Source organism: Myotis davidii, unplaced genomic scaffold (assembly GCF_000327345.1).
Source record: "Myotis davidii unplaced genomic scaffold, ASM32734v1 scaffold6, whole genome shotgun sequence".
Classification (NCBI taxonomy): Eukaryota; Metazoa; Chordata; class Mammalia; order Chiroptera; family Vespertilionidae; genus Myotis; species Myotis davidii.
In genome coordinates this window covers 10,231,441-10,243,949 of record NW_006383011.1, presented here as the reverse complement: position 1 = coordinate 10,243,949, position 12,509 = coordinate 10,231,441, and the positions used below count along the sequence as shown (strand labels likewise).

At 51.7% G+C, this 12,509-nt stretch overlaps 1 protein-coding gene across 2 annotated transcripts in view; it reads left to right on the top strand.

Moving 5' to 3' along the window:
* SPTBN1 (spectrin beta, non-erythrocytic 1) overlaps nucleotides 1-12,509 on the top strand; it is a 128,254-nt gene that overhangs the window by 105,258 nt on the left and 10,487 nt on the right. For both annotated transcript variants that reach the window (XM_006778594.2, XM_006778595.2), the window contains exons 22-30: nucleotides 90-371; nucleotides 1,712-1,842; nucleotides 3,045-3,249; nucleotides 3,625-3,999; nucleotides 6,122-6,366; nucleotides 7,805-7,943; nucleotides 8,699-8,783; nucleotides 10,635-10,831; nucleotides 11,809-11,921. In XM_006778594.2, coding sequence (XP_006778657.1) covers nucleotides 90-371; nucleotides 1,712-1,842; nucleotides 3,045-3,249; nucleotides 3,625-3,999; nucleotides 6,122-6,366; nucleotides 7,805-7,943; nucleotides 8,699-8,783; nucleotides 10,635-10,831; nucleotides 11,809-11,921 — 1,772 coding nt within the window. The remainder of the gene's footprint in view (nucleotides 1-89; nucleotides 372-1,711; nucleotides 1,843-3,044; nucleotides 3,250-3,624; nucleotides 4,000-6,121; nucleotides 6,367-7,804; nucleotides 7,944-8,698; nucleotides 8,784-10,634; nucleotides 10,832-11,808; nucleotides 11,922-12,509) is intronic.

The following is a 12,509-nucleotide window of genomic DNA, read 5'->3' as shown; positions in this document are numbered from 1 at the left end:
TGGGGCGTGCCCCGGGCCCCTCGCCGCTGGGCGTAAACAGCACGCTGTGGCTGTTGAGCAAACCGTGGTGTGTGTTCCTGCTCCCACAGACCCTCCAGAAGGAAATCCAGGGGCACCAGCCTCGCATCGACGACATCTTCGAGAGGAGCCAGAGCATCGTCACCGACAGCAGCAGCCTGAACGCCGAGGCCATCCGGCAGAGGCTCGCCGACCTGCGGCAGCTGTGGGGCCTCCTCATCGAGGAGACGGAGAAGCGGCACCGGCGGCTGGAGGAGGCGCAGAGGGCCCAGCAGTACTACTTCGACGCGGCCGAGGCCGAGGCGTGGATGAGTGAGCAGGAGCTGTACATGATGTCCGAGGAGAAGGCCAAGGTGAGCGGGTCCCGCCCCCAGGGAGGAAGCTGGACGCACCCGGCCCCTCTCCCCCGAGCCTTTTGCTGATGGCCATGTCTTTGTGGAACACCTCATTGCTGCCTTTGCGTGTCAGGGGGCATCCTGGTGCATAAAGGTGCCTGGGATTCTGTTGTCTGAATCCTGGCATGTCAGCAATGGGTCGTCCTATCTTTTTTTTTTTTTTTTTTAAATTTAAATTTGCCAGAACCCTTCTTACACACTTAGTTACTGGGCTACCTAAGTTTTATAACATTCACGTGATACTTGTAAGACCATTTGCAACCATTTCCAGGCTCCAGAATGCTGAGAGCCGCTTGTCTGTGACACTGTGAGGAGTCGGCTTCCGCACACACTGGCTGGGCCTGGGCTTCCTTCCTGCTCAGAGGGTCTCAGTCATCCCCTTGCCTCACGTGCGTCTTTCACACGGTCTAGTTCAGTGGTCGGCAAACTCAGTGGTCAACAGAGCCAAATATCAACAGTACAACAAGTGAAATTTCTTTTGAGAGCCAAATTTTTTAAACTTAAACTATATAGGTAGGTACATTGTTATTAACTTAATTAGGGTTCTCCTAAGCTGGCCTTTGCTAAAAACGTCCTCAGTCTGATTGAGGTACGGTCGCTGAGGTCCACCCCTTCCAACTCTCCCATCCACGCTCGTCTTGTATACTTGGTTCGTCTATCTCCTTTCATTCATCCTCTCTATATGTCCAAACCATCTCAACATACCTTTCTCAATCCTCGACACTACATCTTCTTTCACTCCACAACATTCCCTAAAATTAACTTAATAAACTTTACTTAAAGTTTTAAGTCAACTTCGCACTGTATGTGTGCGCCTGCACATAGTATTTTGTGGAAGAGCCCACCTCAAGGGGCCAAAGAGCCGCATGTGGCTCGCGAGCCGCGGTTTGCCAACCACTAGTCTAGTTCATGTTGACACTCTTTTTTTAGAAAAATATATTTGTATTGATTTCAGCGAGGAAGGGAAATGGAGAAAGATAGAAACATCAATGATGAGAGAGAATCATTGATCAGCTGCCTCCTACACACCCCACACTGGGGATCAACCCCACAACCTGGGCATGTGCCCTGACCAGGAATCTAACCGCGACCTCCGGGTTCATAGGTTGACGCTCAGCCCCTGAGCCACACTGGCCAGGCCATGTTGATGCTCCTGAACTGCTTCTGTGTTCCACTGCCCAGGTCTCGCTTCTGGGCTTTTCTTTCTCCAAGTCTTCCCTCTGGCCCCGCCGCGTGGCATCTTGCCTCCGTTAAGGTGGTGTTGGGCCTGAGGGGACGGTGGTGGCCTCTCTCTGCAGGATGAGCAGAGTGCCGTTTCCATGTTGAAGAAGCACCAGATTTTGGAGCAGGCAGTGGAGGACTACGCGGAGACGGTGCATCAGCTCTCCAAGACCAGCCGGGCCCTGGTGGCCGACAGCCATCCTGAAAGGTGATGCCGTTTGTCCAGGCGAGCCCGGGCTACCATTTCTCCAGTGAGGGCCTCTTACTTCACCCGTGCCCAAGCTGCGACGGGCGCTCATCTGAGTAACTGGCACCATAGAGCTTTGAGAAGCACATTGATAACAGACCAGTAGGCCTATGCTACGTAGGAGGGTGAGCTGTTAGGTAGGAAATGGCTCTCGTCAGTGAACTATCTCCTGGTCAGGCCCCCATGGAAAGACCATCGGTGACTGGAGTCCGAAGTGCAGAGTGATTTGCACAGATACATTATCAAAGCGCCTACCAGTGCGTTGAAAAGGTCATCATTCTAGGAAAGTAATTTCTAGTTCTGAGAGGAATGGGGTAGTGTGATTACTCGTAGTCGCTAGTAGATAGAAGTGGACCTGTTAAGTAAAAGGGCTCCAGGAAGAACCAAAAGATACCACCGCCTGCCTCACACACTTCTAGTCCTCGAATGCCTTAGCATTAAGAAGATAGAAGAGGTGCGTGTGGCACTCCCGGCTCTATGCCAGGCTCCTGTGTTAACTTCAGTGGCCATCACCCTTAGGTTTTCTGTGTTTGTAGCTGACTCAGGAAAGGAATAGGCCTTGTGCGTTACCCAAGGCGGGTTGGAGAGGGGGTCTCTCGGGTGTTCATGCTCAGGATTCCCAGATGGTGACCTTCCCAGCGTCCAGGGACAGGCACCAAGAAGCCTCGTCTCTCTGCTTTCCTGTTATAAGACAGTCATTCTGGGGATAAAGGGAGGAAGAGGTGGGGGCAGTTCACCCAGGGCCTGTGGGGAGCAGCAGGGCAGGGCCTGCCCTCCTGGCCAAGAAGAGCGCACAGCCCAGAGAGGTAACAGGTGTGTGCCATTCAGGGGTGCCACCTGTCCCTGGGCAGCATGGTACCTGAGAATGTGGGGTGGCTCCTGGATTTTGCATTAACTTTTAACGTCAGAGGAAATCCTGACCTGCAGAGCCAACAGTACAGTTAGAGTCTCTCCCTCCATCATGTCAGGTGGCCTTGGGCCTTAATTACGTCTTGTTTACCTGTTGGCTCTTCTTTACTTGGAGTTGAAGTCAAACTTGAGAGTGTTGTTTTATATTTTAGGCTAAATAGGTTAACCAGAGCTTCCTTCCCACCCCATGTGTTTTCTGCCTCAAGGAAGTTTGACCTTTAAGTCCTCCTCCCCCACCACCTTCCCCCTTTCAGCGAGCGCATCAGCATGAGGCAGTCCAAAGTGGATAAGCTGTACGCGGGCCTGAAGGACCTGGCGGAGGAGCGGAGAGGCAAGCTGGACGAGCGCCACAGGCTGTTCCAGCTCAACCGGGAGGTGGACGACCTGGAGCAGTGGATCGCGGAGAGGGAGGTGGTCGCAGGGTCGCACGAGCTGGGGCAGGACTACGAGCACGTCACGGCAAGTACTGGGGCGGAGCACGGGTGGGTGTGCGGTGATCCACGGGTGTGGTTGGCCGTCTGCGAGCAGATAAAACGCCCTGTACGCCAGGGTCATGGGATTTCATTTCCACTCTGTATTTGTCACTGGGCGACTTTGAGTTGGTTGCTTAACCTCTCTGTGCCCCTTTCTGTGGAAGAAGGACATGGAGCCGGTGCCTTATTCGGGCTCCAGGAATGAATGGGAAGGAATTCCGGTTGATAACAGGTCCTAGAGCTAAGACCTGTCGCCAGGTCATGCATACACCTTGTTTCTTTCCAGAGGACGTTCGTGTGATCAAGAAGTAAAATGTCCACAATAGTCTCACTGATTTTTTCACGCTCATCTCTCTTTCAGATGCTGCAGGAACGGTTCCGGGAATTTGCTCGGGACACAGGGAACATTGGGCAGGAGCGCGTGGACACAGTCAATCACATGGCAGACGAGCTCATCAACTCGGGCCACTCGGACGCCGCCACCATCGCCGAGTGGAAGGACGGGCTCAACGAAGCCTGGGCCGACCTGCTGGAGCTCATTGACACACGAACCCAGATCCTCGCTGCCTCCTACGAACTGCACAAGTTTTACCACGACGCCAAGGAGATCTTTGGGCGCATACAGGACAAGCACAAGAAACTCCCCGAGGAGCTGGGGAGAGACCAGAACACGGTGGAGACCTTGCAGAGAATGCACACCACGTTCGAGCACGACATCCAGGCCCTGGGCACTCAGGTGGGCGGCGGAGCCTTCCGGGGGGTGGGGCGGGGCGTTTCTCTTTCCAGAGCATCTTTGTGCATCTCTGGGAATCTCTTGCTGTTCCTTGACTCCAAAACATGCCTCAGAGAGTGGCCTAAGTTAAGTGTGTGTGCATGCACGCGTATGAAAACGCTCCATTTATGTGGGAGAACTTACCAGTCCGAAAGTTGTACATTTGCTGCATTTGCAGACATTGTTAGAGGCACATCCTCGTGATTAAAATAAGCCAGGTGCACACACAAAACATTTGCCAGTAATAGACCTCCTCAACAAGAATTTGTATCATGTTAGCATATCTATCCAGAATCGTTTCCAAAAGAATACCGTATTATTTTCCATCAACCAGGGTCTGCGCTACATGACACAAAGAAGGAAAACCAGATTCTGACCTTATATGCCCAGTGTCTTCCCCAGTGTGAAATGCTAACACTAAGACTCTGGTTCGAAGGTGCTTGACTCAGTGATCACCATGTAACAGTCAGAGTCTGTAGGAAACTCACTCTGGATCGCTCCCTCATCTCTGCAGTTCCTTGTTCAGTCTTTTAGGTGGAAAATAAATTGTATCCTTCCCTCCTCCCCCCAGATTTCATGGTCCTAGAGAAGAAGTCAGTTTTATTGTAGATACCAGCCCTCAGTCTATTGAGGGTTTTGTGCTTGTCTATTAAGAGCACATTGATCATATAGTGTAGGGGCTGGCAAACTTCTGTAAAACCCAAGATAGTAAATCTTTTCAGCTTTTCCAGACATACCATTCCTGTCGCAGCTACCCAGCTCTGCCGTTGCAGCGTAAAGCAGCTACAGACTGTGGAAATACGGGCATGGCTGTGTGCCAGGGCATCCTTATTTATAAGACAGGCAGCCAGGTTCAGCGTGGGCCAACCCTGATCTGGCACATCTGCCTTACCGTTCTCTTGTGGGCTCTGGGGTTTGCTCTGTGGAGGGACCACCTTCACTGCCTTTGTCTCACTTGCCCTTGATTCGCCCCCTTCTAGAAGCAGAGGGGGTCACAGCTGAAGCTTCCGGCAGAAGTGCTGCAGCTTTGCCTCCATGGGGATGGATGGTGTTGAGGGAATGCTTAAAAGAGATACATGGAGCGGCCTAGGGTCTGGGTCATGCAGAATGTAAAAGGGCCCACTGTGTGCTGGCTGAGTGCCAGAGCCTCCCCGATATTTTCATGGCTGTATCAGGCCCTCTTGTGTGGAAGGGCCCTCGTGCATTAACCAGTGCATGGACTGTATTCCCAGTCTTTTTGCTTTTTCAGGCAACACTACAGTAAATAACCTTAATGTGCATTTCATTTCCTAAGTGTGCAAGAATGCGTAGGGTAAGGTCCCCAAAGTGAGGACCTAGAATCAAAGTACACGCTTTTCTAACTCTGCTGCTGCTGCCATTCGCCTCCTGTAGGAGCTGTGGCCGTTGTCCTGTCGGTAGGGAACTAGCTCACTGGGGGTAAATCATCCAACTTGAACTAATAGATAACAAAGTACAGTATCTCTGTGTGGCCTCTTTTTATAAGGCCCATTGGCGTTTCCTGCTTTTGCAAAGATTTTGACATTTAAGTTTTGAAATTTGCCTAGTTAAAATTCTACCTTCTTTGACATTTGTCTGTTGTTGTTTTTCAACTACATTAGATGCTGCATTTTTATGTTTTTCAAGTTGAATGGTCCCATTGTGCGAGCTCTTAGAGATAACACATAGATTGTTTTCAGCAACATCAAACAGCCGTGGAAAAAGTTGTTCTCAAAGTGCTCTTCCTGGCACTTTCCCTTGATAAAAACATCGTCTATACCCTGAAGACAAGTGTTTTCTGCATCATCCTTACGTCCCTGGCCACCTCCGGGGGACCGTGCTGTAGCCTTTCATTTGTTCCATCATTTATGCAGAACTTAATATTGTTCTTCAGTACATTTCTAGTGCCCTTGGGGTTGGTGACGGATCTCCCTGATGAAATTGTGAGCGTCTCGGGGTCGGGGGACCCATTGTGACTTGGTGTGTAAACAGAAGAGTGGGGGGCGCACGTGTGAAGGAAGTGTGGGGTGATGGAGCCAAGGCCCGACCTCTGACCCGGCTGTCCCCCCGCCCCCCCGCCACTCCGCAGGTGAGGCAGCTGCAGGAGGACGCGGCCCGCCTCCAGGCAGCCTACGCGGGTGACAAGGCCGATGACATCCAGAAGCGGGAGAACGAGGTCCTGGAGGCCTGGAAGGCCCTGCTGGACTCCTGTGAGGGCCGCCGGGTGCGGCTGGTGGACACGGGGGACAAGTTCCGCTTCTTCAGCATGGTGCGGGACCTCATGCTGTGGATGGAGGATGTCATCCGGCAGATCGAGGCCCAGGAGAAGCCCAGGTAACACGCCAGCTTCCTGGGCAGGAAATCCAGCGAGTGGCCCTGGGCAGTGTGTGGATGGGATCTTCCCGAGAGAGCTGGGGCCTTGCCTGGCGCTTCGAGGCCGGAGCAGGGTGGGGAGACGTGTCAGGGGAGCCGCACTGCCTCCTGCAGACACTGGCCGGGGAGTGAGGGGCCCAGCGCTGGCAGGCCCGCCCCGTTTCTCCCTCCACCTGCCCCCAGGTTCCACACCCACCCAGGCTCTCCTGCCCTTGGGCATGACTAGCTCTGCCTCGTCATTGGCATGAGGGGGCTTTTCCGAGTTCTTTCTCTGTCCGTTAGATAGACAATTGCTGGAGGAGTCTCTTAACCCTGCATCTGCCCCCATGGTGTAAGATGATTAATACTTGTTCTGTATCTTCCCTTTGGCTATCTCGTGCAAAGCAGTGAAGAGAAGCTCCTAGATGAACAAGCAGGCACATAGCTTCCAGTTCACCCCTGTCAGCTCCAGCCCCCACCTCACTGAGCAATGAGCCACGTCCCAAGAGAAGAAATACGTGGAATATAATGTGTTCGTGGATGTAAAATATATGCATTGCACATATGATGTATATACTGTATTTCCTAGATCAGACTCCCAGGCTTAGGTTCTGGCTCATGAGAAGCTCTGGGCTCCACCAGCCATTGGTTTCTGAGCTCGTCCCGCTCTGTGTGTCTCCGTGTCCAGAGAAGGAGGGAGATACCAGCTGCTCTTTTGAACACACATGTGCTGAACCTTTGGCAGCTAACTCACTGGGGTACGATTGGGGACACACGTTAATGCTCCTGTACCTTCTTGAAGAGTCTGAATTGCATTTCACAGTAAGTTTGAACAGAAATCCAGTGGTTTTTCCAGCATCTGCCTGGCAGCCATTGTGAATTACTCAGGCGCGCGCGTACACACACACACACACACACACACACAACATTTATTTAACACCCAGAGGCCTGGTGCACAAAAATTTGTGCACTCGGGGAGGGGAGGGGGGTTCCTAGCCTGTACCTGTGCCCTCTGGCCGTCTGGGACCCCTCAGGGGATGACAACCTGCTGGCTTAGGCCCGCTCCCTGGGCGATTGGGCCTAAGCTGGCAGTCAGACATCCCTCTGGCAGCCTGGGGGGAGCAGGCCTAAGCCACAATCGGACATCCTTAGCACTGTGGACATCCCACCACCGCCACTGTGCTGACACACACACACACACACACACACACACACACACACACAAATGAGAGTACACTTAGCTGGTCCTGAATTATACTGTCATCGCACTTTAGCTCCTGTGACTCAGACTGTGACTCAGACCTTCAAGGTAAATCGTGCCGTCAAGCAGTTTGCTTCTAATTAATTACGTGTTTTGAAACCAACCCATTTATTTGAAAAGCTTGATCTCCTAAAGGGGGTATTATTTGTCCCATTTTAGGGATGTGTCATCTGTTGAACTATTGATGAATAATCATCAAGGTATCAAAGCTGAAATTGATGCTCGTAACGACAGTTTCACAACCTGCATTGAACTTGGGAAATCCCTGTTGGCGAGAAAGCACTATGCATCTGAGGAGGTAGGGTGCCCTGTTCCGGGGTCCCAGGGTGACTGCAGCTGTGTTAAGATGTACAATGACTTTATTTTGTGAGTGTGTATGTACGTGTGTGTATGTATCCACAGAGAAAAATGCGTATGTACATTTCTATATACATATGCACATACTTATATATATTTCAGAACTTCTTGCTTCTTGCCTGTGTGTGTAGAAACAATTACTCAGGCTGTGGGCAGAGCCAGGAACTCCAAATCCGAGGCCCAGCAGACAGTGTTTGAGGGCCCCAGGTTGAGGTTTCGGCCTCTCTCAGCTTCATCGGTACTCTTCCCGGGTGACCCCTTCGCCCTCGCATGTGCCCTCGATCCCTTTGCTCCTCAGTGGCGGTTGCTACTTCCAGTTAGGATAACGGTAGTACAGAGGTAGCTGGTTAGTCTGTGTGTGGCCCCTTCAGGGGCCTGGAAGTTCCTGGAGAGGTCAGGGCTTGGCCCCTTGCTGTCCCTCCCTCCCTCCCGAAGTGTTTGCCTAGGGAGCCCCTGAGGCTGGAGGGGCTCAGTGCAGAGCTGGCCTCAGGACCAAGCCACTCCAGGGAGCAGGCCTGGCTCTCCACCCTCCTGCTGCCTCTGCTCTCCCAGGGCCCACGTCCTTAGGTGTGTCCTGGCTCAGTGATGGTTTTGACAGAAAGTGTGTTTTTCGTGTGTGGAGTGCCTGTCAAGGGGAAACCAGGAGGATGTGGTCCCTTCTATTAAGATGTCCCCCTGGTGCTGCTTTTCTCACAGATCAAGGAAAAGTTACTGCAGTTGACGGAGAAGAGGAAAGAAATGATTGACAAGTGGGAAGACCGATGGGAGTGGTTAAGACTGAGTAAGGACATACTTGGTTTTTCTCTCTCTGCTCTTTCTGGGTGTCCCTTGAAAGTATGTGAATTTATTTTCCTGCATTAGTTGATTTGATGGGAAGTTATCACTTAACGATGTTTGGAATTCTAAACGCTCCCCTTTTTAAGGCCCTATTCTCACCATCCATGCTAAGGACTGTTAAGTAGTTCCCTGAGGCTTTTTTTTCTTCACCTCATGATTGACCACCTGTTGTGAGTGGGGTTTGGGTGTTCTGGGAGCAGCATGGGGAGGGCAGAATTGGGTGTCCCTCTGGGGGAGTACAGAAGGACGGTCCCCCCCCCCACTACCCACGAATTATTACTGCAGAGTCGAGGAGGTAGAAAGTTGGCCTGATTAGGTCTTATATTTGGTGCTCTTAGAAGGGCGAGGACAAAATAAAATAAAAGTTAACAACTGTAAATGTTTTATAGGGAACTGGGCATTATCCTAAGTATCTCATAGGTTTTTCTGTATTTACTTCCCACAGTGACCCACTGAGATGGACTCTCCTTTTAGTCTCTTTTTATAGAGGAATATTTGAAATCACAGAGCGCATAATATTGGGAATAACATTTAATAATTGGTATGAACTCTTAACAGTCACCCAGCTCAGCATTATTTGTGCACGCTGCCGTTCTGTGTTTGGGCTCTGGGCCCTGTCCTGGTGTTATTTCCACCCTCAGACCCCAGGGTTGCTTACGAGAAACAGAATCAAAAGGGCCTTTTCTAAAAGGTGTGTAAGAGACCTGGGGAAGCCACCTCACCCTGTTGTGCCCAGAACCCTCTTTCGAAAAGGAAATCCCACTTTTGACCATTCTTTGGATGAGGATTTGCTGTACATTCTTAGAATTCCCAGGGCAGGTTCAGTGTAGTTCAGCAAAACCCCTATTGCACCCCCTGTGAAGTGGGCGCCAGCTTAAATGGTGAGGTGACAGGTCTCTGGTGCAGTGGTGGCACCTTTTTTCCTTGTGGCCTGGTTGGGGGCTACCAGGATGACAAAAGGAGACAGACACCTGGCAGTTCCTGGGGGCACGGATGCGCCCTGCAGTCCATTTTGTACCTGTGTAGCCCCGAGCATTGCTGCTGGAGATGGATGAAAATTAATGTCCACCACAGCGCAGCCCAAGTCTCACCTGCCTTCGCACAGCTGCAGTGGACATCACACTGTTTCTCTAAGTTTGGAGGAACAGAACGAATAAGGCAAAAGCCTTAGCCCACATCATCTCCATTTTGTATAAAACTTTCCATATCCCTCGTGCCCTCTCACCCACCCCCAACCCCCCCATAAAAGAACTACAACCCCCAAAAGGGTGCTTTGTGAATGCCTGCTCCTTTGGGCATAATCTGATTGTGTGTAGACTGAATTCCTTGCAGGTTTATCTGAGGTTTATCTCACTCGAGAAGGCTCAGTGAGCAGAGAGCACCTTCAAGGCCTGGGCCGTCCGGTGTGGTAGCCACTGTCCACAGGTAGCCTTTGAGGACTTGAAATGTGACTGGTCCAAACTGAGGTGTATCAGAACTCTAAAATACACCTCAGATTTCCAAGACAGAAGAAAAGATATCAGTAATTTCTTATTTTGATGACATGTTGAATATGATAACAGTTTGATATGTCAGTTTGTCTAAAACACGCTTTTGAAATTAATTTCCCCCGTTTCTTTTCATTGTGGTGCCTGGAAAAGTTGAGGTTGCATGGGTAGCTCACTTGACATTTATTTAGTCAGCTCTGATCTAGACAATAGACGGGTTGTGCAGGCAGCTGCCAGCAGAGGGCAGTGCCACCCCTGGCTGCCAGGCCCCCTGCTGGCCTGTACTCACTCTCGGTCCCCCTGTGCAGTTCTGGAAGTCCATCAGTTCTCGAGGGACGCCAGTGTGGCCGAGGCCTGGCTGCTCGGACAGGAGCCATACCTATCCAGCCGGGAAATTGGCCAGAGCGTGGACGAGGTGGAGAAGCTCATCAAGCGCCACGAGGCTTTCGAAAAGTCTGCAGCGACCTGGGATGAGAGGTTCTCCGCCCTGGAGAGGCTGACGACGGTATGTGCCGCCGGGTGCCTGGCCTGTTGGTCCCCCCGGCAGCCTCTTTTCCGAAAATGTGCGCCTCCTAGACCTGGGAATTCACATCATTCCTCTGCCTCTCAGAGCAGCCAGGATTTTCCTGAAATGGGTGGCTGTCTTGGTTCAGAACCTGGGGAGACCCTGGGGCTATCACCCCTCCATCATTTCATAGGCACCTGGATTTAAGGTCACTTCTGATGGCTTCCTGCCTGGGAGTTGATGGATTGGGGTTTGCTTTTCTCCTTTGATCTGTCTTTCGTCTTATGGCTCCCAGCAGTTTGGGTTTCCAGGGAGCATAGCCTTGCAGCTTTCTTCAGAATTTCAGAATTAGAATTCCCATCATCCTAGCTTGATCCTAGACCCCTAAAAACCTCACCATTCCCGAAAGTCTCTCTGCCAACATGAAGGCCTTTAATAGGGCCTGTTCATTGGTGTTTCCTCCCCCAAGACACTTGCACTCCTGGTAGAAAACCGACTCTTTATGGTTTACAAAAATGGCGCTCTTTCACTCCAATGTTCATGTGTTGTTTGGGTTTTGGCTGAATGCCAATCCCTGCCACGCACAGGCAGCCTGAGAGCCCTGCGCGGTCTCAGTGGTGTCTGAGCTCTGATGGGAAGCCAGCATGGCCCTGCTTCCTAAGCAAAGTTGAGAGCTGCCGGTTTGTGTAGAAACTGAGCCTAGAGTCCCCAGGGCATACAGACAACTCCTGGGAATTCTGCCAGCCCCTGCAATGGACCTGTTTCATCACTCGGATCCCGTTTCCTGTCGCTTGGACTTGTGGCTGCAGTTCTGTGATCCTAATGCCATTTTGCTTAGGATGTTAGAGCCACTAGTTGGCCATTGTCACCCAGGGTAGAAAACTCGGCGTCCAGGACTTCCGGGGTTCATCTCAAACCCTCTCCTTAAAAGAGGCAGAGTTCGGGGCTCTGCTGAACGCCACCTTGTTCTCTCTCAGTTGGAGCTACTGGAGGTGCGCAGGCAGCAAGAGGAAGAGGAGAGGAAAAGGCGGCCGCCCTCGCCCGAGCCGAGCACAAAGGTTTCTGAGGACACCGAGTCCCAGCAGCAGTGGTGAGTCCCGGCACGGCCCTGGAGCCTTAGCGTTAGCGGCAGGTGAGGTGCAGGGAGGAGCATCTTTTCTAGGCCTGTGTGTGCCGGCCTAACCCCATGCCCTTCCTGTTACTTCCTTCTGTAGAACTTTTAGGGTCTGTGCAGGCACCCCTGGCTTGTCCACGGTCACATTGCTGGGTAGGCAGCAGTAGGGGATATAGACAGTGCCCTCTCTACTGCCCATAGGTGCTCCCACGAGCACCCACACACACTCAGAATCCCCGTAAGATTTCATGGAGGGAGTGAACCACCCAGATTTCTTGCCAGTGATTTTGGGGAGATGCTTTTTGAAAGTCCTGGGTGACTTCCCAGGAAGGACAGAAATCACTCTGCTTCCGAAAGTCTGTTGTTGTGCCGTGGTAAGAGCTCCGTGATAAGCCCAGTGCTGCCTTGTGGGGAGGATGGGCCTGCAGTCTTCCCGCCCCGTCTAGAGTGGGTGTGAAACACTTAGAAAGGTTTTCAAAGAAATCAAATTGTGCAAAAGAGGGTTGCATGTGTTTTTCGAAGAGAAGGCCTGTAATAAAAGTGACTGACGTTCTCTCTCTCTTT